The following is a 26,840-nucleotide window of genomic DNA, read 5'->3' as shown; positions in this document are numbered from 1 at the left end:
CGCGGTGCCGGTACGCGGCGGGGCTCTGGCTTGCGAGCGAGGTCTCCGGCCCGGGCTTTCGCGCTTGCCCTCCGCTCCGGGGCGTTGGCGTCGGCAGAGCAGCGGCCGGCGTCGAACGGTTGTCGCGGCTAGGTTCCTAAAGGCTTTGGTCTCTGTTAAAGGCTCACAGCGTTTCCTGGTGAAGGTGTTGTGGACCAGGACACAAAATGTGGTTGTGGATATCGCTACCAGATGAGTAAAAAGAACTAGAAAAAAAGCAGATGTAGGACACGTGCGGCATGCGTGGCACTAATACCCCCTGGAATTTTTCTTCTTCTGTAGCGGGATTTAGTTTATGCCTTTGTACTGCTGGGAAGGAAGAAATGGTAATCAAGCAATAGGGCAAAGTAGCATCAGAGATGTTGCTCATCTGCCTGCTCTGTTCTTTTACCTTTTACCCAAGCTCCTTTTTATTCTTTTGCTCCTATTCAATCCTTTCTAGGTCAGACATTCAAAGTAACATCACAGGAAGCTACAAAGCTGAGTCTGGCATTCTCAGGGCCTCCACTGACTTCTGCAGAGGTGAGCAGAAGCCCCCACAGACTGTGAAATTGCAGTGTGTGTGATAAGTTTCAGGTGTCTCTTGGTTCACATGGCTAAAACAAAGTAATTTGGTACAGTGTAGACAAGGGATGTTGGTATGGGCTATGCATTGTGGAGTGTATTAATGCGATTCAAGAACTGCCCAGAGAACTAATAACTGTAAGTTAGGGAGACATACCAAATAGAAGTATTCTTACATTCTTTCCTTCAACCTCTATCAGCTGGTTGCTGATAGAGACAAGGTATTGGATAATACAGACCTTAGATCTAACAGAGAATATGCAATATTTTTACTGTTAATTAAGACTGGTTTCACACCTCTGTTTAGAGGAGAAGAAAAAAAAAACCTCAGTTCAGAATAACAATCTCAGCTACTTCTTCCTCTCTGATGCATGACCACCACACCAGGGTGTGTTTTGTTACCAAATCATAAGGTGGTTTATGATGTGTATACCTTGCTTACTGTGTCGTCTTCTTGTGCTGTATTTTTTTCTCAGCAAGATGGCCATTACTATGCTTCCCTTTTCTCAAAGCAATCTGAATGTAACGGATTGCTTGTGAGACTTTCTAAATGCAGTGCAGCCATGCACTACTCACGGTTAATCTTTTTGCCTGTCCATTTTCAGGATTGCCGGAAGCTGAGCGAAGATGTCCAAAATGCCATTCTTGCAGTTGCCACAGTGTACTACTGGCTCCCCAAGGGCCAAGGTGAGATAGTGACAGCAGGGCAGTCAGCACTATATAAAGAAACACAGTATTTCGTAGCCTAATATGAGATCTGGCATCTGTAGGAAAGCAAGTTACCATGAGCAGGCAGTCCCATTATCAGCTATTCTGTAGACTTGCGACATGCTTATGAGTGAACCACTTGTCTGCCTGCTCCTGCAGAATTCTGTCTGTGAAAGAGTGATAATTTAGGAAGTTGTATCCTTGATTGAGCATTCATGTTTATAAAGTGTTGAGATCTTTGTCCAAAGTCCTTTTGGAACTAGGAAAGATGTTTCTTCCTTCAAAATACCTGTAACTCCATTTATACAGTGTATCTACTCAAACGGAGCAGCGTGTGTGTTCATCTTTGGCAGTTGCTTTCTGTTGGCGCTGACTTGGTGGCAACTTTCTTGCTCTTTCTCGATCTCAACCAGGTACTACTCTTCGGAAGATGGTGCGAGATGCTACCACAGAAGTAGTGGAAGGAATGATCCAACTCACAGAAACAATTCTCAGTGCTCCATTGGAGAGGTAGTAATTTTCCAGAAAAAAAAGGAAGAAAAGGTTACGGGTATACTTGTTAGGAAGCAGCAAGTGCAGACTGCTTCCTAAGGGAAGGGGGGAGGCAGAAGCAGAGCGTTGTTACGAGGCAGGAAGAGGCAGTGGCCTCATCAGCAAAGGCCCTGTCCCCCAGCATCTGAGTGAGCAGAGCAATGCTGTTGAGGGTAGGGAGGTTCAGTTGAGAGTTCAGATCATCAAGACAAGCCCACAGCAATAAGGTCAAGCTGGAAAGTCAGGCCAGCAAGTTAGGATCAAGGTCAGGTCCAGAGAGAATAACCAGCATCAGACACTATCCAGTGATTGCCCAGCATGTCCATTACAATGAGTTGGGTCTGAGGTCAAGGCAGGAAGGTCAAATCAGTGGGTCAGGATCCAGGTCAGAATCCAGGGGGCGTGAGACTGGGTGCAGACATAACTGCTACACAGCTGTGACATAGCACAAGCAGGGCCCAGTGAAAGAACCTCATGGTAAAATCTTCTCCTAGGGTAAGGAAGGGCTGGCCCTTGCTTCTAGCTTTCTTCACAGTACCTCCTATCAGCAAAGGAGCTGACCTTATACTTAGCCAACTAAACTCTTCAACTGAGCCAGCTAAACTCCTAGGAGGGTGGAATACACTCAAGGCCCCGGCAGTACCCTCTTGTCCCAGTGGCTTGAGGCAGGTACATTGCCTACCTGGAGAATAGATTTTCGTTCTGTCTGTGGCAAGGAAGGATGCTGGGAGCAGGATTCCCGCGAAGGCGCTGGATAGCGTTTGCACTGTTTGGCAGTTATTGCTTTGGACTGAACCGTCATACACAATGATGGTGCAACTTTATAAAGCTAGTTATTGGACCACTATGGACAGCTGCTTCTCTTGATGGATTACACGCCACTGCCCTTTGGCAGAGGTCATTAATCGCTAATACAGACTTCTGATTTGCATAGATTCTGAAAGATAAATAATATGCCTAAGCACCTTGAGAGGCCTTTGCAAGAGGCTCCTGTTTCTTGTTCCAGTGGATAATTAAACTCGGTAGGAGCCAGCACTTCTTGCTTTACACAGATACTGGTGATAAGCTGGTTGGTGACATCTTTCCAGCGGAGCTTCTACTAGTGTGCATTGTCCTTGGTGCAGAAAATAAAACCACAGTCTAGCAGAGTGGTGTTATTGAGTCTAACTTTGGGGGACTTTGTTTTGTTTCAGCTTGTCTCAAGATCAGCTTATATCAACTGGTGGTGTGTGGGAGGCATGTGAGCAAGTGTCCAACCTGCCGCGAGGTGAGTATTGTGTATGTAGAACAACAGAACTAGGACATGTTGTCTTGGAATATCAATAGCCCTTGCAAGGGGCATTCCAGCTAGTACAATGAAGGCTCACACGTTCTGCAAAACCCAGCTGTTTTTGAAATGCATAAGCTTGGAAGCCCGGCCATATTCTTTGCATGGCAGTAGTGCAGCTCTGAGCTCTGCAAAAAGTTTGATCCTATAATCTCGAGATCTAATGATCTCAAACCTAGATGACTGTTGTTGCAAGCTGATTTGAATCAGTGCAGTGCCATGGTTTTCATCCTTTTGCAGATAACCAGGCAGCAGTTGCATCAGCTCTGGCTGCATGTCTAGGTGTGGTCAAGGATGCTCTGGAGGAGATGGAACACGTAAGGAAGCCCCTAAGCCTTTGAGGAACCTGCAGTGATGTATTGCAGTGATGGTTCAGCGATGGAACACAGGGATTGTTTTATATACAGGCTTTGATTTAGATTTGTTCTGATATGAGCTAGATTATTGTATTATGCCTGGATCTTAATGACTTTTTAAACTCAAGCCTGGTTTACTTTATATAAGGTTTCCATAAAGCCATGTCCTGAATTGCAAGGGTGGGGGTGGTGTTTAGGTTGATGTAGGAACAGCAGGTTCTTGCTGTTTGCTCTGTTGAATTGGAGTGGGGGATTAGTTTTTCTTAATCCAGTCCTGCTAGGATTAACAGAATTTGGCAACTGAGATGCTGGTTGGAGCGAGATTCCTCCGTAAATTGTATGATTTCTGGATTATGTTTTCCCTTTCCTCCTGGTTATTGCTGGAATTGATGTTAGGCTCTGGGTTTTTAGTGCATCTATGTTCTCAGGCTCTGGTGGAAGGGCAAGACCCCTACAGTGACATCATGGAAGATGAAGAGCTGGGCTTTCGGGGCAACAGAGATACGTATTGGTCAGAAGCTGACCGGAAGCTGCTTAGCTCCTGCATGGGATTAATGAAGGCTTCTAAAGCTTGCCTGAAGAAGGTCTTGGGTGTAGTGAAGGCTTATGGCAAAGTTGATTCTCCAGAGCAGATCGCTCAGCTGGATGATCTTGCAGACATTGCTAATGAGATCAGTCCAAGGTAAGCATGTTTCTCCTCATGCCGCTTTTTGCTCCAGAGCAGCCCCTGTCTTTCTTGAGGTCTGGAGAATGGGTTAGGAAAAACTATGATATTGAAGCTGTGAGCAGGTGGTAGAAGCAGGTGTGATGGGGAGACTATTATGGCATAGGCTGTTGAGAGTTGTGCAAGTTAGGAGAGGAATATATGTTGCAGCTTGGCGTGGAGCTATGGCCATGTCTCATGGCATGCAGATGTCTGAGAAGGCAGTGAGAAGCATCCCATGGGTATGACTGATATTGTCTCCTTGTCATGCATTGTTGTTCCTGACTTACGTTCAGCGTGGGTGTAGGCTTTGATCAGGATCCGTGAGTTGTGCTATCAGGACCTTTATTCCATTGCTCCCCTCTCTTCTATTCTAGTGTTGATGAGCTGGCACTGAGCATGTATCCACCTATGAACCAGTTGACTGTGCGACTCAATGTAAGTATCTGTAGCCTGCATGGAGGTCTACTCATGTGGTGTAGAGAAGGGGAAGAAGTCGAATTGGAGGGATTAGGTGACTGTCGGGGAGAGGTGGCTGTTAGTGACTGTCTCAGAAACAAGTTCTTAGGGATGAAGAGTCCCCTTTGGTTCTTGCACACTTAGCTTCCTTCAGGTGGAAATGCATTCCTCATCTTCTTCATGGAAGAGAATGGCCACTTGAGCTTTGGCTCTGAACCATAATCCATAGACATGTCTAATGACAGTACCTCAGGAAAGTGAGGTCTAAGGCTGCCGATGTACTGCATGTCTATTTCCTTCCTCGGGTAATGTAGACTTGCTCAAATAAAATTACCTACATTAAAAATACAAATTAAAAATTCTGACAGTGAGGGTGATAAAGCACCGAAACAAGCTGCTCAGCGAAGCAGTAGAATCTCCACCTTTGGCAGTACTCAAAACTTGACCAGGCAAGTCTGTGAGCAACCTGACTCAACTTTGAGGTGGGCCTTGCTTTGAGCAGGAGGTTGTACTAGATGACTTCCAGGGGTTCCTTGGATCATAAATTAAGTATGTATCTTCTCATATCTGAGATTTTTTTTATTCTTAATTCTGGTTTCATGCCTTTGGCCGCTGACTTGATTTTTTTGGGATAAAAAAGAAAGTATTGCTTAATATCAGATTGCATTATAGTCAGTTGTAACTTCATGCTTTAATATCAGTTACCAATTTCTAATACGCTTATCTTTTTAAAGGAAAAAGCATTTTAACTTATGCTTTAAAAAACAGCCTGTCTTTATTTTCACCTGTCCCAGCCGGCAGTAGGTTGGGAGACACTCCCAGCATGGCAGTGATGGGTAGCTTCCTTCTGCATCAGTATCTGTGGCAGTTTTGCTCATTCTTGGCTCAGCTGGACATTCCTGCACCCCCCTTTCTTTTCCAGTACTGCTGAGCCCCTTTTTCTCCATGTTTGGCTCACCTTATTTCCCTTTTGTTTCTTTCTAGGCTGCTAAGTTGGCCTCGGTATTAAAGAAAGTCTTAGAGATTACAAAGTGAGTATGATTTACAGTTTTATAGGTGGGTGTTCCCCCCTATGAAGGTTGATATCTTTCTGCCTCCTGTCAAAGATGACTCATTTCTAGACAGTAAATGCTGGCATTTTGGAGTAATTATGATGTTACCCAGTTACAAAGGGTTGGAAGTAAGAAAAGGATGGTAGGGATGAAAGTGGTTTGCACTGAAGGCACACACGTATATGTAAAGGTTTGGGACTAGTGACATGGATGTGGGTTCTTCCTTGCTCAAAGCACTCTGGGGCTATAGCAGTCCTGTTCTAATGCTGTGGAAATTCAGCACTTCACAATACCCATGTGTTTGGATGCATAGGTATAAGACACCCAGGAGGCTTTCCTAATGAATTTCCTCCACTTTTACAGGACAAGCCATGTATGTCCACCATCAGAGGAAGGCTGGGTGCAGTTTCTAACTGGTGCAGTAGATCACAACATGAACAAAATCAAGAACTTCACACATGGTCAACTTTAGCTCTTCCATGTCTACATGTGTTGCTGCCACTGGCTCTGGCATATGCTTTTCCAGTGAATCTCGCTGTTCTCCAACTACTGGGAGAATGATGAGAACAATATTTTTAGGAGAGAACTTTACTGCCACTTGGTAAAACTTTCCCAAGGAGTTGCTCTTTGCCATTGCAGAAGGTGTCATTTTGCTTGAATTCCTGGGATGGTGTGGTGCTGCATCTTAATGCTGTGAATGTGCCCCATTCTGCAGGCATTACAACTACTATGGGGTTCAAAGAACAATAAAATATTGCTAGATTTGCCTGAGTGGTTTTATCTGTTTTCAGGTGGCAGAGAATAAATATATCCAGAAGGAAAGGGTCTTGCTTCTTTTGCAAGCAGCCCAGTGAACCATTAAAAAATATGCAGCACTGCTGCTATTTCCTTTCTAACTTTAGAAAAGAGTGAACTATCTTTCTCCTTTCTATTTCATCAGAAAGCAGTAGAAAATATTATTTACTACTTTACCAATGTCAAGGATCTGTAGGGGGGGGATAAGAGTATCTCTAGAGAAATGCTACATCTATCATAACTTTAAAGTTCTAGGATATCCTTTTTTTTGCCACGGGTAAGGAAAAATGACTAAGCAGGGGTGGGTTCAGCACATATGCATGGTGAGAAATGCTGCATCTGCTTGAGCATTTAGCACATCTTTGTCACAGTAAGGTTCAACTTATAAAACTGGAGGGTGGGCATAGTGGCAGATGGGAGAGAGTTGAGTTTGTACAAATAATCAAAGTCAGACATGGTTTTAAATACAACTTTAATTAAACTGTTAACATCTATGCTTGCCTAAGATCAGGGCACAGATCATGACCACTCTTTTGTAAACAGGACTGCAGGACCTGTTCTAAGTTGGGCATCAGGCAGCTGCAACGTCGATAGTTTTGTAGCTCTTCAGGTTCTGGAGTTGAAGGCAGGTAAGATGTGCAGTGAGTCTTCTGGGCCCTGCTTGGGTGGGGGTGAATGGGATTTGCAGCTGTCGAATGCTTTTAGGTTGCACAGAGTCCAGCCTGAAAGGCAAGAAGGGATTATACAGGAAGCACATCTCTTTGTATTTCTGGTTCCTGGGGCCCTGGAGATGCATTTGCTAGACAGGAGTATGGTGCCAAAAAAAGGAAAGAAAAAAAAAAAAATCTTATCTAAACTACCACGATGGAATTGTGATCTGACAGTAGTTTGGGAGGGATAGATGACAGGAGGGTTGTATTTCCCATGGAGGCATCTATGGTTACTTTGTCCTAATGCAGCTTCTTGAGAGAGATGTGCGAGTTTTTTTCATGTGAAGGAGAGCATGCCTTTTTGGATGACTCTTGGCTAAGTTGGGTTTGCCTGCTTCTTCAGTAGAGAAGGGGAAGACAGTGTTAAAATTGTACCCAGGGACTGTCTTTATTGCTGACAGTGGGTAATGGGTGGAAAGATGTCACAAATGGTATAGTTTTACCCTACTTACAGATGTTCAAGTGGCTAGCAAAAAAGCGATTGATTTCTCAACAACAGCAAATAATTTCTAAGTGTTATAGCTCATTTCAGTAATCTATAACTGTTGTCATCTTTAATGTGTATTTCTGCCTAAGTCTTGTGGTACTTCTTGTTACCCGTTTTGTTGGCAGGGGGCTTTCCTTCTGCTGTCTAGGCCTTTGGGGTTGAAGCTTTCACAAATGTCATACTGGCTTCAACTTACATATTGCACATCTGTTGAAAGTTCTGTTATCTGGCTTTTCTCCTTTTCAGTGTGAAAATCTTACATATTATCTGTAAATTAAGGACGGGATGCCTGGGGGCTTTCATGCTGTAGCAGTCTCTTCCTGTCATGTTGTTGCCTGCTTATTTTTGGGGACAGCTTTTCCTGTGCAAGGTTTTCTTTAGCTTGTATTGTGTCTCTTTTTGCATTTACCATTTCCATTTACCATTACCATTTCCATTTAGATCAATCAGTTTGCACTTACCTGTACTGTCTTTGTTTGTAAATGAGCCCTCGCCCTGTCACCACTATCACACACTTCTCCAAGGGTTCGGTGAGAGGGTTCAGGAGGCTGATCTTTGCTATGCTTGGCTGATACTGTACCATGTTTTCTGGAAACTGTTGAAAGAAGGAAATGAGCTGAAACTGAGAGAAGGAAAGAGCTGCTTCTATGATTAAAGGGAGATAAATGACTTTTTGGTGCCAGAGGTCTCAGCCTGAGCTGTCAGTTGCCAGAAGAGGCAAAGTCCAGGTTACTTTCTTCTCGACTACAGTCTTCTGCTGCAGTTTCCTTCTGCAGTCTCTGATTTCTAGACTGGTGAGTGAGTTAGGAGTCATTGGGATTTCCTTACGCTTACACATAGACAAGGTAGGCATGGGAGTACTGTATACAACGGTGTGGCACAACTCACATTTCCCAAACTGATGTCTCAGTACTTTGAAAGAAGACAGCATGAGGAGAGCCACCCAACCCAGCAGAATTTTTTTGCTGCTTATGACTATGAAAGCTGTTTTCTCACTACTGCAGTAACAGAGTGATAAACTGATCTAACCTCAATAGTGAGAGCAGGATCACAAATGCTGATCTCTTCCTGTGCAAAGTATATGTAGAAGGAGTCCTCGACTCTCAGCATGGCAGTCAGCCTAAGCAGATGGTTCTCTCCCAACTCTTTTCTGTACTGTGAGTAAGGCACAGAGACCTGCAGGTTGTTAGCTGGAATAGAGAGTGGTGAAATACAGATGTCAATGCAGATGATAAGTACAGTCTGGTTGTAGCCTGTGTGGCACCTAGGAGTATTTAGTGCCCAACATTGTACTAAAAGCTGCAGCATTTAAAAGCTTAAGTGATCCCAACTGGATTTGCAGATTCAAAATCTCTATGGTGATGTTGCCAGAGCGTTTTATTTCAATCGCCTACAATGAACTATTCCGCCAACCTTTTGTAAACTTATGGCTAATTCTGAAGTGAGATGACTAGATATACTTTTCTAGCCATGCACCCAGTACAGTCCTTACCTTCATTGCTTTTGAGGATAAAATGAAACTCTTCCTTCCAAAGTTGGGTAATGGACACACCATTATAATGTAGAGACTGGGCCCCAACTATCAGGTCAGTAGCTTTTTCTCCACCACTGTGGTTAAACATTTCAATGGAAAGCAGAACATCTTGTCCCAGTAGCAGAGAACTCTGTGACTGGAGGTAGATGAAAAGGTTAGGCTCTTCGAGGGCAGTAGGAATGGAGCTAAAATGTGTTTTGCTGCTGCTGCTGGTTGTCTCAAGTTTCTTTATATTTCTGTAGGCTTTGTCAAATACTTCTTTTCCCTGAAGAGAACCTGTCACAAAAGAAGGGAGCACATATTTTAGTATTCTTTCCTGTTTACTAGTGTGAAGCAGTAAATGCAGAAGGATGGCGTTGAATTATCCTGGCAGTACTGTAGATAACGGTTTCTAAAAGCATAGAGAGATATCCTGTTGTGCTTCTGGTTGGAGCGGTTCAAGAATTTCAGCTGACAGGACATTCATTGGATGTACCTGAAAGATTTTACTTGGAAAGATATGTCATAGTTTTTAAAGCACCTTGGTGTTAACATCTGTCAGAGTAAAAGAGGCTGTAGCTAGGGCACGGTACTGTGTTCTCTTGTGGTGGACTGCTGCCAAGGAGACAACATGCCATAGGCTAAGATGAGATGGTAGGCTTGCGTCAGGGAAACAGAGCTCGGTAATAGGTTCTAAAGGGGGAGCTGCTTTTTGAGGGGGGGATTGAGACAATGTCTGGGAGTACAACAGTCCTTTTCAGAAAGCTGGTATCTGAAATATATCTATATATATATTATAAGGGTAATGGGAGGTGAATGTACAGAGTGTACAGGTAACAGAAATCAGGAAAGAAGGTTTTCCAGACAGGAAAGTGCGTGGTGAAGAAAGGCGTGGCCTTCTAGAGAGATGGTTAACGTAATTAAGCAGGATGAAATTTGGGGTATGACCTATGCTTTGATTCTGTAGACAGCAAGACTAAGGTGTTCCTGTGCCATTCAGGAAGGGGAAGTAGTGAGAAGTGGATGACCCTAATGCTCTGATATGGCTCTGTTCTCTAGTCCTTTAATCTTCACTTGTAACACTGGCAGGGAATGGGCTCAGCCATTTGCCTACCCTGTACCTTCAGGATACTTGTAGCTGTGTGTGATATCCTCACAGCGTTCACTGCCCACGCTCTTGGTGCTGATGTTGTTGCCAATGTACTTTGTGCCACCAAGAGCTGGCTTGAGGGTGTCATCTGCTTTTTGTATCCAGACCTGGCACTTGGCATTGAGGGCAGCAAAGAAGTAGCAGACATCATAATCAACTTCTGTGTCTCCTTTCTTGATGGCTTGAACAGGGGCTGGCCCACAGAAGGATGGACCTGAAAAGAAAATGAGGCCCATTTAAGATTCAGGTGTTTTACCAACCAGACCCATGCCTAGTTTAGACCTATATTGGGAGTGGTGAAGTGTCTAGGAGGACATTAGGGAGCAGTGCTGTGATAGAGCTCTTAGAGCTACACAAACTGCACAAACCAAACATGAATGATGATTTAGTGCTTAAAGTCAACGGGGTGAGTCCCTGTCCTTTTGCATCCTTCCATTGGAAGTTGGGGAAGGGAGGAGTATTGAACTGCTTTATTTGCTTCCTGCTCAGCTCCCCCCACCCCCCTAAGCCTGGCTTTGATACCTTACCTGTGCTTTTTTCCTGGCAGGTGGCATCCAGTGCCTGCCACCCGCTGTACTCTTGTAGCAAGTCCGCTCGTGCCATCCAGCATTCGTTCCAAACGTGGAAGGTCCTGCAAGAGACAACATCATGTGCTTATACCAAGGGACTGAGCCCTGAGGTACAGTAAAGTTTTAGCCAAACCATAGCCAATTAACGCTCCTTTGAAAGAGCTCAGCGCATGCTGAGGAGAGCAGAGACCATGGGTTTTGACACAAGTGGAGTTTCTCCAGCTGGACCAGACTATCATTCTTCCTTTGTGGGTGCTAGTAATAGGGCACTCTTCAGTTTGGGTTGCAGCAGTTTCTCAAGAACAGGTCATGTAGACAGGATCTCAGCTGAGCTGTCTCCTATCCATCCCCCTGCAGCTGTTTACTTCTTTCTTTTCCCCTTGTATCATTTCCTAGATCCAGGTATTGTCTCAAATTCTTGCTTGGGCCTTGCCATGTTTTCTTACCAGACACGGGCACTCTTGTCTTGTGTAAGCAGTGTCCCATCTTCGTCATAATACTCGTCCACACTCAGGCTGCTGTTAGTGTTGTGAGCCCACGTAAAGCCTGTGACCACCCTGGTAGGAATTCCCAGACACCTCAGAACTGTGTGGAAGAAAGAGCTGTGAATCAGTTGTGCATCCTCCCCTAAGGGTGCCTCTGCTGATGGATGTAGAGCCTTTTTTGGTGCTGGGCCTATTAGGAATGGCACCAGGCCTGCTGTTTGGACTTTGCAAGAGGCATTGCCCCTCAGGAAATAAGCTATCATAGATGCGTTCTGTGAATGGTGTGCACTGATACTCTGTTATCTCAAAGCTAGCGATGCTGAATGTTGATGAGGAACTCCGAGGGTCTGCCTCTCACCTAAAGATTAAAGGTTATGTTACTGGGATCTGTGTTAATCCAGGAATTTAGGCATGTGCTAGAGGTTCTGCAGAACAAATAAGGCTTTGCTCAACACAAAAGACTTGAACCACCACTGTACCTGAACACATGACTGCAGCAAACACCCAGCACTGCCCGTAGCGGACAGGCTTGTATTGCGATGCAACCCACTGCTGGAGGATGGGTCTGCTTCCCAGCCACTTGGAAGGTGGTGTCCCATTATAGTATTGCCCAGTCCCACATTCTGTCAGGATTCCTCTAAACTCATCACAGTTCAGCTGCAGGGAAGGAGGAGAGAAGGACGGATTAAGGAATTGCCTCTCTTTGGTAGGTATACCTCATCCTGTTTGATGAAGCTGCTCCCAAGGCAGATGAAACCAAAAGGATTTTTTGTGCAAAGCATGAAGGTCATGGCTGAGCAGAACAGGTGCAACAGTATCCCCTGAGATTTATTCAGTAAGTGTACTGTCATTGCTAAGAAACTCCTTCAGCACTACTTGTCTGCGGCAGGAATATCAGGAAGGGCTGGAGATGGGCAGGAGGTGTTGTTTTGAACAGCCCTGGGCAGGCTTCCTCTTTGGTCAGTGGGTTGCCATAAACTGGAATTGAGAAGATGCTAGTCTTTGCTCTGCATTCAGGTCTCCTCTGCTAGGGTCAGGGCTGCTGTCTGCTTTCCTTACCATGGCAGCAACTGTGCGGCAGATGTAAATAGGGTTCTTGCGCTGGGTGTGATCCTTGTCTAGTTGATGGCGTTCACCTACATCTAGGAGCGTGAAGCAGATGTCAACAATATCCTCCTCAAACTGAAATAAGAACACATCATTTCAGGAAATTTGGCCTGAACATTTGTTTTCTGGAGTGCCTGCAAGGGTTTGTAACTGTGCAGATTATTTCTCCCTTTCTGCTGATAGTCTTGTATAAGTGGGCTGTGGAGGATAACTCCAGGCAGAAATTTGGAGGGGGAGCACACCGTACTAAAGGCTGACCTACAGCTTTATTGAAGCAAGGTGGGAAATGCATTAGCGTGATACTGCATCCCTTGATTGAGGGGAAACTGTTGCTTTTCTGGAGCACCCTCTAGGTTGGCACAGAGGTACTTCTGTGATCTGGTGGCACTAAAGTGGAGTAAAATCCCGTTCTAATCAGTGGCTGTGTCAGATGGCCTTGGGCAAATTGGAAGATCTACTTGTCCTCACTTTACCTGTAAAATAGAGACAGTGTTACTAAGCTCTGTTAAATGCTTTTATATCTGCTGATGAAAGGAAGGCACACAAGGCCCAGATATAGATCAATGCATTTCATCATAGAGGGCAGCCTGAGAAGGTAGCTAAAATTACATATACTGGGTTATGGGACTTCATACACAGGTCCCTGTTCTCCTGCAGAGGCTTAGACAAAGACAGTGAGTGCAGAGAGCAGGTTCTTTCATCAAAGCCACAGCATGGAAATGGGTAGCATCCTGTACACACAGGAGATACGCACCCTTCCTCTGCTGGTGGCTGTAAGGGAGCAGACATATTGGACCTCTTACCTGACTGAAGTCCCAGGGTTGTGCTAGGACTGCATTTTCAGTCCCCAAGTAGATGACACCCTCTTGGTTTAAAATGTACTCCTGCCGCTGTGCCTCATTAGCCAAGAACACCTCATCATCTAGATTAGAGGAAAAAAGCATCAGGAAGAAAGCATTCCTGGTCTCAGATGCACTTGCATCTCTCTTAACATCAGCAGACTTCGCTGCACTCCAGGGACTTCAGCAGTCCCTGGCATTCTGCCCTGGAAAAATACCAATGATTCTGAATCAGCAGGAAAGAAGAATTTAATTGTCATCTCTGTTTCCTTGTTCAAAAAGTTCCTCCAGACCTAGGCTATTGTACTACCTAGCTCTTTTACTCTGCTGGCTGTTGACTTCTCTATTCCTAAGACAGATAGAGTGGCCTTAATCAGACCAGTTAGAATCTTGACTTACCCTAAAATCTTAATTATAGGAAACACTTTATCAGACATTTTTTCCCTTAGGAGGAGGACAGGAGTACTCCAGGAATGGGGCGGAAGTGCTGAGGCAGGCAGCTTTGAGCTTTTATTAGCCCCTACCTCCTTCCTGAGGTGCTGTGAGGAGCAGGGCAGGAGTGGCAGGGAGCACTAGGTGAGTCAGCCTCCAATTCCATGAAGGCAGAGTGCCAGAGCTCAAAAGCTGTTTTCGTGAAGTGACTGATCCTAGCCTGCCTTTCTGTTTCTGACCACATACCTTGGCACCAGGGATTAAAGAGAAGGGTGAAGTTGCCCAGGAGACAGTCAGACTTGGAGGCATGTAAAAGCAGAGCATACTGGCCAATGGGAGCATTGGCAGGTGTGTTCACAGAGATCGTCCAGAAGCATGGGTCCTGTTCTTCTAGTGCTGCGCTCCACTGCCTCTGGTCTCCCAGGCTGGAGATGGGAAACTCAGTCTGGGTTCCATGTGCTTTGGAAGGATGTGATCCTGCAGCCAAAGAGATCTGGTTGTGTCTATTCTAGACATGCAGCCTCACCCCATGCAGATTGCAGGGACTTTGTCTATATTTGGAGCCATAGCTCTCCTTTCTTGGGAGAGAGTCTTTAACCCTTTACCAGCTTAATGCATACAGAATCTTCCTAAGGTTCGTACTGCACTCAGGCCTCCATGTTTGAAAGTGGGATGTGTATTTCATAGATTTGTAGAAACCAGGAACAGCCAGAATGGTGCAGACCTCCTGCTCCTGGCATTCAGTATCTTATAACAAAAGTCACAGGCAAATGCTCAGATTATGGTAAAACAAGCTGGGGCTGAATGCTGCTGCCCTTCTCAGAGGTCTCACTAGAAAACACTCTGTAACAGAAAACATCTGTAACAGGCTAGCTAAGTTTGAACATTCCTAAACCAAAAGCCAGGAGAGAGGAGAGATCCCATGAGTACTTTCAAACCATAGAGTAGTGAACGTGCATTGATTATTGTCCTGCAGTGTCTCTTCTGGAAAGAGATCTAGTTTTGACCATGCAGTCCCAGCAGCAGGAGACTCTGCCTTAGAAAAACAGTTCACTGGCCTCCCTTCTAAATGTGGGCACCTCTGTCCAGCTCTGGACGTGGCTTTTGCCACCAGTTCTGTTCTCCAGGTGGCTGGAGGACCAGAGCTGTGATAGGTATGGTAATGATGTTACCTGTCTGTACTATGAGGAGGGTCCTCTTCAGCTGCTGCAGGTAGTTGTGTATTGGAGCTGAGAAGCTCACAGTGATAGTGAATGGCTGCCCCCGCCTCACCATAAGCCTTTCAGTGCTGATTTCTTCTGTGTGGTGGTTATTGTTGTTCATTGTGATCTTGAAATCACAATTTTCGATGCTCAGACCTGTAGTGTGAGAAGATACAGAATGAGTTTGGGGCTGTGAGTGGCCCGCAGTCTGGCCCTGGGCCTCATCCTGAGATGCACAAACAGCTGTTCATGTGCTTTTCCACTCAGACAGTCCCCCCCTGCCTTTGAGACTTTCTGCCCAGTAAGGACCCCTGTAAGGGTCTCAAGGAGCTTGGTTGTTCTTGTGTCAAGTGGCTAATGAACTGCCTTTGCTTATACCTTAGCATCATTAAGTGAACCAAGTGGTTATGTAAAAGCTCCTTCCTGCACAGGAAAGGACGTGGAACAGACCTGAGCCTTCAAATGATAGATTATGTGGTTAGTACTGAGCATGCACTGTGACTACATTTGGAGTCTTACTCTGTGTACTCAAGGGCACCCATGGCACTCAGAGCAGCAATCTCTCCACGTGGATACATGGTTGAAATTGTGCACAGAAGACAAGCTGTTTTACCCCACTTGTGATGTGGGTGCAAGCTCTTCCAGCAGTTACTGCACTATCTATGTCTGATATGCACCAAAGACCAGCAACTGGTGCAGACTTCACTGCTGGTTCAAATGCAATGTGGCTGTGTAATCCTGGAACTGTGCTGGATCACAGCAAATCAAACACCAGTTGTTCCTTCTTTGCAGCACATTAGTTGGCACTCTCACACCCAGAGCTGCAGGAGACAGAAGAGCTCTTCCTCCTCCCTCCTATACATGCATCATACTCATCATACATGCTTCTGTCCAGCACCAGAAGAGAGAAAAAAATTGTCACAATGTCAAGCACCCAATTTGGTGCTCAATGGCTGTAGTGTGATTATATACTTGTACTTTTCTTCTGGTTTTGGTGGTGTTCTTAATCTTTCCAGACTTCTTGCTGAGAAGCAGATAACACCCTGGTTTTTCTCAGCCTTGGGATCATCCTGACCTCACTTATCTCTTCAGCTCCCAACTCATCACTAAGATCCTTGGACCTGTAGGTTGTAACTGCTGCCCCTTGTATGACACATCCTGTCACATACCTCCCCTTGCTGACCCAGGCTCCTCCCTTTGTTCCAGCTAAAAAAAAAAAATAATCCACAGAGCATTCACCTGCTATCTAAAGCCATTGTTCCTGTGCTAAAGCCACATCTACTACTCTTTGCAGTTTTCATTGGTCTGCTCTCTCCTTATGTCTAACTTGCCTTGTCCTCTGTATTGATACCTTCTCCCATTGCTGTTGTCCCTTCTGTGTTTGTTGTGGGAGTCCCACTGGATTGTGTTCTTTGTTTCTTTTTTGCTATATGAATTCTGTCATGCATTGTTTTCAGTGAATGATTCTGGTCTGGCTTTCAAATCCCTTTATGGCTGTTCCCAGTTCATAGCCCTGTACCAGTTTAAGCTTTACAGAGCCAGCTCTGACCTCGTATGTTTTCTTCTCTGCGATGAAGATGTCTGTTCTGGCTGTCTTGTAGACTGGTGACTCATATGCAGTCTGGCTCCCTCTCCTTCATATGACTTTTCTTGGATCTTATTGTCACTTCCTTCAAGGTTACTTGGAACCTGGACCCTGTCCTTGCTGAAGTGGCTAAAACACTTAGGCATCTCTCTGCTTCAGTTTTGTAGTCTGGCTTACCTTCCCCCACCCCCTGGCCCCCATCCCCTATGATAAGCATAATTCTATTGCCTTTGCTTCCAAACTCTCACATGTCTGCCTTGGCTGCCTCTTACTGCTTCTCTCAAATTCGTATTAGGCATTGATACCATCTTTTGTTTGCTGTCCCTTTTCTTGCAGTCCTCTGTGCAAATTGAACTCCCTCAGCCTTAAGAGCACTTTCTTGGCTCCTGCCTTGTAAGAAGCTCACTTTTTCTACAACCCTCACAAGCACTGTCTTGGAGCAGGGACAGTTGTTTTTCCTGACAGACAACTGCCAAATGCTTGGGACTAACCAAAGTGATTTTTGCTTACCTTGGCCCATGTCTAGTTCCCTGTAGCGTGAAGGTCTTCACCTCCTGCTTGCTCTGGGCGATGGCTCCTTCCTTCAGCTTTCTTTAAAAATTATCCACTTGCAAAGTTGTTTGCTCAATTTCTTTATACAGGGTGGGACATGATGTTGCCACCTCTCCTTCAGCTTATCTTGCTGGCCTGCTGTGCAGAAGTTGAAGACTCTTATCTCTCAGACCATGCAAAGGAGACCCACAGAAAGGGGCGACTTTTCCTACCTACAAATGAGGTTAAATTCCACAGTGGTATGTGAAGGCTTTAAAGACAGCTGGTGACAATTTCTTCAAAGAGCTGTGCACTGGGGACCCCAGAGTAGGAAATGCAAATCTTAACTTGGCTCTAAACAATAACGCGCAGGATGCGCTTCAAATATAAGTGTTGAAGAGCTGCTCTCCAGCATTGACCCTAAGCTACTTAAACCCTAAACCCTTCAAGGAGTTTAAAAAAAAAAGTCAATACATCCATTGCCCTTGTGCCTAATTCAAAAAAGTGAAACCACTTCAAAATGAGGAAACATGTTAAAAGCAACAACTAAAAAAAAGTAAAATTTCTGTGGCATATTGCAGACTATTTAAAAATATCACACTGGAGACTTGTACTAAACACATTCTTAAAGTTGCCGTAATATACAAGGAAGGTCACTGCATTGATAAATAATTGGTCAAAAGATGGGAAATAAGACAGCAGAAATAAAGAGTTTTCACTGTGGGGTGAGTCACCAGTAGTTTTGCAGAAATCTATGATCTTCCACAAATTCATGAAAAATTTGAGAAGCTGATAAAAAGACATGAGGTGGCAAAGCTTGCTTAGTTATTCTGAGTAGTAAAGATGAGGGAGGCAGCTTTGGAAAAGTTGTAGAGGAATCTGAAGATATTGAATGACTAGGCTGTAAAATAGCATGTAGAGATCAGTGTAGGCACATGTACAATAGGAAAAAGGGACCCATATCTTACATAAGCACTGATGTATTCAGAGGTAGTTGCAGCTGTTCTAGAATGAGATTTAGACTTATATTAGATAGCTGCTGCACAACATGGTCCAGTGAGCTTAGTGTTTTTCTTAGTATTTGCATATTAAACTTCACACTTGCTTGCTTATATGCATCATTTAAGCTAAACACAAACTCTCTTATTTTTAGTCATTTAAAGCATAGCCTTAATTGTATAGATTCACCAGAATCGCAGAATGGTTGAGGTTGGAAGGGACCTCCGGAGGTCATCTTGTCCAACCCCCACTGCTCGAGCAGGGCCACCTAGAGCTGGTTGCCCAGGACCACGTCCAGACGGCTTTTGAATATCTCCAAGGATGGAGCCTCTGCAGTCTCTCTGGGCAAGCTGTGCCAGTGCTCAGTCATCCTCATAGTGAAAAAGTGTTTCCTGGTGTTCAGAGGGAACCTCCTGTGTTTCAGTTTGTGCCCATTGCCTCTGGTCCTGTCACTGGCACCACTGAAAAGAGCCTGGCTTTGTCCTCTTTTCACCCTCCCTTGAGGTATTTGTATAAGTTGACAAGTTCCCGCCCTAAGCCTTCTCTTCTCCAGGCTGAACAGTCCCAGCTCTGCCAGCCTTTCCTCATATGTGAGGTTCTCCAGTCCCTTCATAATATTTGTGGCCCTTTGCTGGGCTCCCTCCAGTATGTCCATGTCTGTCTTGTACTTGGGAGCCCAGCGCTGGGCACAGCGCTCCAGGTGTGGGCTCCCCAGTGCCGAATAAAGGGGAAGGATCACCTCCCTCAACCTGCTGGCAATACTTTAGCTTATGCATCCCAGGAAATCATTACCCTTCTTTGTGGCAAGGGCCCGTTGCTACCTTATGTAGGCTTTGACTGCTTTCACTTTTATTAGGAAGCATGGATGTCATCAGAGTTGCAGAAATTGGGAAACACTAAATGTAAGCACACTGGGGAGATCTTCCAGAAAATTCCATGAGTTTATTGTCAACATACATTTTTCAATATCAATTATGTGTGATTTTAGTATGTGTCTTGAACTTGTTTTTTATATAAAGAGCTAAACACAGTATGTAATGAGTGATTCATGCTCTTTAAGTGTACGCGAATTGTAAGCCAATTGATAGTGCTCAAACCTCTGACTTTCTTTGGATGATCAGTGTTTTTAAAAGCACCTTTGCAGTATACGTGTTTATGAATATCTAAATCGGAGAGTGGTTTAGATACAAGCAGGTATTTATCCTATCACCACTGCCTTGTAATGGCTGTGTATACACATAGTACCATCTCTTGGTCAAATTGGCAATTGCAAGTAGTATTTGCTATGGAGGATGCACTTTGTAGTGAACAGAGAACTACTTATTGTCCCTTTGTCTCTTTTCTTACAACGAAATGGGCTAAAAAGGCCCACTGAAAAGGTTAGCACACAGAAGAGACTTCTGCATGCTGCACTCAAGTGCTTGTTCAGGCATTCCACCTGGTGAAAATCTGCAATCCTAAATTAGATAGCTGAGGTTTTCTATCCAAGATCTGAGACAAAGACACAGGAATTGGCCACTACAGATGTCAAAACATTCAGCAGAAGTGCTGAGATTTTCCTACTTGTGAATCACCTTTCTTTCTGTCTGGAATATGGGTTTCTCGTATGTTGGTTTTCTGTTAGTTGTTTCATCTTCTAGTTCAAATGCCATTCATGTCTGATTCAGCACTTGTGTTTGGCAAAGGCAAACCCAAAATACTGTCTGCATTACTGAAGGTACTAAAATGATGCAGTCATTTCTATATGTTGCAGTTGTAACTGCACTGTCAAAAAATTGGGTTTGGATTGGTGCACTATTTTGCTGTACACAACCAGCAATTTGTACGCCTATGCAGGCACTCTGAACTTAGAGACATGTTGACAGGTATTTCTAAAGTGTACATACAAGTATTTGTGTTCTTTATATTTTCGTGGTTAAAACGTGGTTACACTAACACTTTGGAGTAGTATTTCTTCCGTGCACTCGGCATAACTGTATTTGGAGTTGTGCACAAAGGTTCTCCTCTGTTACTGATTGCCTAGCTTCAGTACAACATTGTCTGTTGATAGTGGTATGTTCTGTGTCAGGAAGTGGGCAAATGGACAGTCCTTCAGGTACAATGACAGGTAGCTCTACCATATGGGTCCTCCAAAGGTGTTGCCCTAAGCTCCTCCAGCAAAGAAGATCAGACACTTCAGAAAAATAGTATTATTTTTTTTTAGTCTGAACTGTAAAGGGCAAATTCAGTAACCTTTTGACTTACATTGTCTTGCAGATTTGTTTTAAGGCTGTGTCGTGGTTTCAGCCCAGCCGGTAACAAAGCACCACACAGCCGCTCGCTCACTCTGCTCCCTGCCCCCCCTGACCCCAGTGGGATGAGGAGAGATATAAAGGCAGGCTCGTGGGTCGAGATAAGGACTGGGAGGGATCGCTCACCATTTACGGTCACGGGCAAAAGACAGGCTCAACTTGGGGAAGAAACAAAATCAATTTAATTGACTACCAATTCAATCAAAATGAGGATATTAGGAAGTACAACCAAACCTGAGAACACCTTCCCCCCAGCCCTCCTGCCTTCCCACCTCAACTCCACTCCCGGTTCTCTCCACCTCCTCCCGCTGGCGGCACAGGGGAATGGGCCAGGGGCCGGGGTCGGTTCCTCACACCTTGTCTCTGCCGCTCCTTCCTCCTCAGGGGGAGGAGGACTCTGCACTCGGCCCCTGCTCCACCATGGGGTCACTCCCACAGGAGACAGTCCTTCACAAACGTCTCCAGCATGAGTCCTTTCCGCAGGCTGCAGTTCCTCACAAAATTCCCTGGCGTGGGTCCTTTGCGCGGGCCGATCTTCAGTCGCACACTGCTCCAGCGCGGGCTTTCCCATGGAGTCACGGCCATCTTGGGGGGCCTCCGCACCCCCGCTCCCCTCCATGGGCTCGGGGGGACAGCCTGCCGCCTCACCGTGGGCTGCGGGGGCATCAACCTCCTCAGGCGCACCTCCTCCCGTTCTTCTTCACTGACCTCGGTATCTGCAGAGCTGTTCCTCTCACATTGCAATCCCCCCACTCGCTACCAGTTTCCCTTCTGAAATCTGTTCTCCCAGAGGCGCTACCGCTGTCACCAATTGGGTCGGCCTGGGCCAGAGGCAGGGCCCGGCTTGGAGCTGGGGGAGCTTCCAGCAGCTTCTGACAGGAGCCGGCCCTGCGGCCCCTGCCCCGCTACCAAAAAAACCCCCGCGCCACACAAACCCATAACGGGGTGGTTCTTTCATATGCTTTCCACATAGCTATTAGTTACATGTTTCTGGCTCCAAAAAGAGAAAGTCTTTTCAACAGGACCAGCTTATCTTTGCTGGAGCTCCAGGAACATCCACCTCTTCCTGTAAGTCCTTCTCATTGATCTCTCCAGTCACAAAGTCAGCTTGATACCAGGTTTATTTTTCAGGCTTCCTTTTATTCAAGAAGTCGAAGTGTGTGAGCTTAAGCTGTCCTTTATTATAATATGTATTGCAATCCATTGTCCTGTACAGTTGCTAGCTGTGAACGTAATTTGCTCATGCATTTAACACACATTAATCATGCTTCTGATAATGTACTGTTGTTTGTAAAACTACAGTTGTAATAGACCAGCATTCTGCTTATGCTGATTTCAACCCCTGAACCTGAGGCTGCAATATCGTTAACATCAGCGTTAGCATGTGTAACCTCATGTGCACAAGATCCATGAAATCAACCAAGTGAATTCTCTTCTTCATTGTAAGGATTTGGTAAGAATGAACATTCACTCACTCATAATTAACCACATCCAAACCTATACTTGTCTCTAAAATGCATAAGCATGGAGGTTTATCCAGTTTAATGTGCTCTCTGACAGTACACAATGCCAGATGCCTCAGAAGAATGCGCATGAGCTTCACCCCAGCAAGTGAGGCATCATCTCGTAGTTGATGATTTCCAAGACTGAGTCTGTCATGATATGCAAGATTTAATATCACTCTGAGAGTTCTTATTAATGATGAATGTTCTTTGTAGTAGTCCTCTCCTGTCTCCTTTGCAGTCTAACATAATTTGTGGGAATTGTAGAAACACAAGGTGCTGGTATCTCAGTTGAGCTGTCTGTTTACGCTGAGGTCTCCTTCTGCACTTGATATGGCTGATGTAACGCTCTGCATGATGGCTCACTAAAAATTGCTTTCCTATTGTGCATTTACCAAGCTGAATTTCACTGATTCTTACCATCTATTTTGTCTTGTTTGGGACCCTCTGAACCTCCTGATAGTTTTTTAGTCCTCAGTAATTTAAATGGCTTTATGTCATGAGCAGATTTTGTACCCTTTTTGCACTCACTTATTGCACTGCTGCTTCTGAAAAACTTCATCTAGGTCTAGGCAAGTGTTGTCACTGTTCTGTATCCACTGCGTCCCTGACATGCTCATAGAAATCTAAAGGAAAAGTGATCCATAGCATTCTTGAAAGTATCCATCCTGTCTGGATATTACAGATTCTTCTTGTTTTACAGGTCCAAACATAAATCCATAAAAATTGTATCATCTTTATTACCTATAAAAATAGAAGCTTAAAATGTTACGTGAGCATCTTTAATAACTGGGTCTGTTTCTGAATATAATGATCAAAAATTACGTGCATCTAAGTTTCCCCATTATTGTGTCTATGTTACATGGCACGTCCATGAATTAGATGTGAATTTTCCTTTTTGGTGAGATTTCTTGTTTCTTTAGAGCAGCAAGAAATGCTTACACTGTGCCTTTTGTCTTTTATAGTGAGCAGTACCCTCCAGATTCAGTACAGAAGAGTGATAGATACCAAGTGGTAAAGCAATGCAGCTTTGATGACAGAACCAAGTGATTTCAAACTACCAACTGGCTATTTGGTTGTATTTAGTTTTGTGTTGGTTTTTTTTTTAATCTGTAAAAAGGTAGAAATTTAATTGACTGCCTGAATCAAGGCTCTAGAAACTTAGATCAGGAGAACAGAATGGTGGGGAGAAACATTCACCATCCTGGAGATTGATTTTAATGTCTTTCAAGACCAATTCATAGTATGAATGTGTCATACCAGCTAGTGCTCGCTTGATTTTTTTGAGTGATCAGAATAGAATCAGGGCTGGGTCAGCCTCTTGGGCATGCTCAGATTTAAACTGCATATTTATAAAGAAAAATACTGATAATTAGCCATATTTTACTCCACCAACTCCCACTGACTTCTGACTAAGGGCTGTGTAAAGATTGTAGGTTTGGCAAAAGTTATTTAAATCCTTCCTTGGGCACTTACACGTTTTTCTCTGTAATAATCATTAGTTTAATTGAAGAGTTGTCATATGTCTAATGCAGGAAGAATTTGTGTTTCTTGTACATGGCACTGTACATGGCCAGATCTGCATTTTAACACTGAAACTGAACCAGGTGTGGTTGCTGAGTGCAGTTAATAATGCTGACACACTGAAAACCGAGCAGCCCCAAATGTTGCAAAGCTTGAAACTTGGCACAAGCTTTAGGGCTGATTTTCCTTTGAACAGCAGGCTTCCTTTACAAATAGTTAATTAGGATGAGGTCATTCCAAGCTCGTGTGACAAACACTATCTGAAATAATTTCCTGGATTGTATTTAAGAAGAAATACTGAAGGAATTTGAATGGATTGGCTGTACTGTGTGTTAAATGTAGTGACAGTCTGCGTTCTTGCAAGATTTAATGAGATTTTGTGAAATACCATCAAGACCTTTTCTGGGGCTGGTGGAGGGTTGGATACCCTGACTTTTCAAGATCCTGCAAGACTTAATGGATAGGTGCAAAGCTACCTATTCCCCTCTCCTTTGCCTGGAGAAATCTGAATTTGTCTCTGTGTGTGTCTGCATCTTCGTGTGTTGTGTCCCTGTCCATCTGTCCCCTTTTCACTCTTCATTCCAGTCTCTCTGGGCTGACTAGTTTTGACAAGCTTCCGCATCCCTTGTAAGTGTATGTGTGGGTGGCAAAATATTGTAATTGATGTAATAAAATGTTTTGAAGATTTTGCTGGCTTTAAATCAAAGAAATTTAAATGAGACCTCTTTAATCTGGGTCACAGAGTCAGTTTGTGTTTGTGAAACACTTTCTGGGGTAAGTTGGGACTGCATTGCTGGACAGTACCAGGTGCTGTCAGGAGGAAAAGGTCAAATTGTCTCTTAGGAACATTCAGATCTTTGCTATTTTGGCTTGTTAATTCTGCAAGGAATAAATGGATACAGTGATGGTATTTAGCTGTGGGTGACATAATGCCTTCCTCATGGAGGAAGATGATGTACTTTAAGCAGCTTTGTGGAGTGAGGATGAGTGACTGTTATTGTGAATTTTCATACGTCCTTCCGCTTATATTGTCCTGAGCCTTTTCTTCCCATCCTGTGCTTTCTCAGCACTTCTGGAAGTATTGCGAAGTATCTGCCTTTGCAAACAGAAAAATCAGTCTTTTTTCCCCTGTCTGCTTTATGATACCTACATGAAAGGAAACAGATGGAACTTCCTCTGACATGAGTTAAGAGAGTAGATACAATGGTTTTGTAAGATACAGATGAAGGGCTGCGTGAAGTGTGTGACAGCAGGCGTGAGCAGCTTGAAGGTAGTGCCACTACAAAACAAAAATACATGTCTTCTTCTCGAGTGGTCTCGTAGACAAGTTTGGCCAATTCTTCCAGTAGTACAGTGAGAAGTTTCTGACTTGGAGCAAAGTAAAAATACCCAACCTTTCCCCCAGCCCCCACTGCAATTTTATCAAAATGCATAATGCCAAAATAATTAGGACCAATGCATTGACTGATTGTCTGTGTTGGTTAGGGTTTCTGATCGCTACTACTGCCTATTAGTCCTAGAATAGATTCAGACTAGTAGGGGATGAGATTACAAAGCCAGAGAGTATTGTAAAGTGGGTCTCCACACACATTAATTTTCTCTTTGGGAAATTGTTCATGTTTATGCTTAGCAAAGCCTTTATAAATACTCTAAGGCAATTGCTGCAGTTCCTTATGAAGAGGGTACAGTTTGGGGTCCTTTGTTGTGGGCCGGTATGGTAGCTCATTCAGTTTTTCCTGCAATAAATCTTCCGAATTGACACCTTTATCTTGTCCATCATTTGTATTTAAAATGCAGTCTCAGAGTTACATATAAGTCTTGAAAGCTTTTAGCTGTGCTTAAGTTAGAAAAGTTGTAATAGAAAGTATTTAGGTCATTTCTATAATCAAAACAGTACAGAGATCAGTTTTGGCTTTGTTTGAAACTGTTTCTGGAGCTACTTTGCAAAACTGAGAATCTAAGGTGGCAGAGTATTGAGAAATTTACTTATTCATTAAATCAACTGCATTTTTTTTATGTCTTTCTGCCTAATGGGAACAGGAACCAGTTTTTGCTCTCCTGTAAACTCCTTTAAAATTAACTTTTTTCTTCTTCTTCTTTCTTTTTTTTTTCCTTCTTTTTTCTGAGGCGTTGGTAGCTATTCTGGCATTTGTGGCTCCACCATTACATGGGGCCAGTTGCAGTCATGTTCTGTGAGACTCGCTGAAATCAAATGCATTTTGTTCAGATGAAAACAGAATGATTTCTTGAGTTCAGTGTTTTCTTTTCGTGTGAGTTCTTAACATTTCTCATGTCCTAAAGATCTAACCACCTGTAAAAATAAAAGTTCTTTATATTTTCCTTTTAGTGCTCATTAAAAAGAGTAAACTGGGGCAAAGACTTTTTCTTACCACATCTTTTAAAAGAATGCTGTGTATATCTGTGCAACTACATAAATAATAAATCTCTAAAGATTATATTGTCTTAGATAAAACTAGGAATGATACTTTTGCATATGTGATTGATAGGAGGAGACTTTAGCAAATGGAGGTTTAAGACTTGGATAAAACAATATGCTCCTGGAAGACAGGAGATTTTATTTGTGCACCTGCACTCCTTTTGAGTACACTTGCTGTGACTTCTCTATTTCCTCAAAATATTTTGTGACTTGCATGAGAATTTCTGTGTATTCCTGCCTCTGTGGGTTTGTCATACCTGAATGCAGTGTTATCCAACAAGAAATTTCATGGAAGCTGCTGTTAAAAGGTCAATTGATTCAAATAAAATTTTACATAGAAATGCCAAATTTATTATCCAGAAGCTTCTCTGGGAGAGGGTGATGGTAGAGATGTAGCCAGTTGAACAAGATTTGGGGTTGAACCCATAGTACAGGGGCTATAAGACATCTCTTACAGTATGTTTTCCTTGATAAATACCTTTTTTTCCCCCACTCAAGAGCCAAATGCTTTTCTGTTTTTTCCTGGCAGACCCAATTAAAGTAAGTGATAATAGAGGCTGTATGAGGACGTGAATTTGAGAGATGTAAATGCATGAAAATTTGCATAGTGCTTAACTATAGTGTTCCAGTGGTAGAAATGTAGTGTGTTTTGGTCTCAGTCAGGTTGGCTGTGGTAATGATTTACCCTTTTATCTTTGGAGAAGTTTCCTTCATTCATTTAGTTCATCCAGAAAGATCTCTGGACATTTTGAGACAGTGGTGCATCTGTGAGGAGCTACGTGTGTAAATAAATGTGTCTTAGTCCAGATGACAAATCCCCTATTTACTAATGAAGTTCTGGTTCATTCCTGTTTTCAGGAACAGCTATTCCAGCCTGTTGTTATTTCAGATGCTCTAATGTTTGCCACTCCTTAGTCAAGGACATGTTTCTTTTACCTGCTTT

General features: G+C 43.9%; 2 protein-coding genes across 2 annotated transcripts; one reads left to right on the top strand and one right to left on the bottom strand.

The window, feature by feature from the left end:
• The first annotated feature begins 278 nt into the window (after positions 1-278).
• On the top strand, positions 279-6,705 carry CCNDBP1 (cyclin D-type binding-protein 1). Its single transcript, XM_010569721.1, has 10 exons — positions 279-317; positions 391-561; positions 1,209-1,290; positions 1,725-1,821; positions 3,036-3,109; positions 3,410-3,486; positions 3,954-4,207; positions 4,606-4,666; positions 5,672-5,718; positions 6,103-6,705. Exons 1-10 carry the CDS (start codon positions 279-281, stop codon positions 6,209-6,211), a joined length of 1,011 nt encoding a protein of 336 aa, XP_010568023.1. The 3' UTR covers positions 6,212-6,705.
• A 284-nt stretch (positions 6,706-6,989) lies between these two features.
• On the bottom strand, positions 6,990-17,304 carry EPB42 (erythrocyte membrane protein band 4.2). Its single transcript, XM_010569336.1, has 13 exons — positions 17,124-17,304; positions 14,999-15,184; positions 14,073-14,303; positions 13,359-13,477; positions 12,508-12,630; positions 11,928-12,105; positions 11,410-11,548; positions 10,922-11,025; positions 10,366-10,608; positions 9,224-9,541; positions 8,761-8,921; positions 8,193-8,326; positions 6,990-7,256 (listed from the first exon to the last, which is right to left on the bottom strand). The coding sequence occupies exons 1-13, from the start codon at positions 17,131-17,133 to the stop codon at positions 7,106-7,108; spliced, it is 2,097 nt and encodes a 698-aa protein (XP_010567638.1). The 5' UTR covers positions 17,134-17,304; the 3' UTR covers positions 6,990-7,105.
• Between the last annotated feature and the right edge of the window lie 9,536 nt (positions 17,305-26,840).

This window comes from Haliaeetus leucocephalus, unplaced genomic scaffold (assembly GCF_000737465.1).
Source record: "Haliaeetus leucocephalus isolate CR32 unplaced genomic scaffold, Haliaeetus_leucocephalus-4.0 Scaffold273, whole genome shotgun sequence".
NCBI classification, from domain to species: Eukaryota; Metazoa; Chordata; class Aves; order Accipitriformes; family Accipitridae; genus Haliaeetus; species Haliaeetus leucocephalus.
The sequence above is the reverse complement of the archived record's forward strand: the minus strand, read 5'-3'. Positions and strand labels throughout refer to the sequence as shown.

Excerpts from the sequence above, each read along its gene's own strand:
- CCNDBP1 (XM_010569721.1), top strand. The coding sequence starts at position 279 with ATGCGTGGCACTAATACCCCCTGGAATTTTTCTTCTTCT. Across the intron at positions 3,110-3,409 it reads AGTGTCCAACCTGCCGCGAG|ATAACCAGGCAGCAGTTGCA; the intron begins GTGAGTATTGTG and ends ATCCTTTTGCAG. Across the intron at positions 4,208-4,605 it reads GCTAATGAGATCAGTCCAAG|TGTTGATGAGCTGGCACTGA; the intron begins GTAAGCATGTTT and ends CTTCTATTCTAG.
- EPB42 (XM_010569336.1), bottom strand. Across the intron at positions 8,327-8,760 it reads ATCCTGCTCTCACTATTGAG|TTTCCAGAAAACATGGTACA; the intron begins GTTAGATCAGTT and ends TTCTTTCAACAG. Across the intron at positions 7,257-8,192 it reads TACAAACAAAGACAGTACAG|GCTGGACTCTGTGCAACCTA; the intron begins GTAAGTGCAAAC and ends CTTGCCTTTCAG.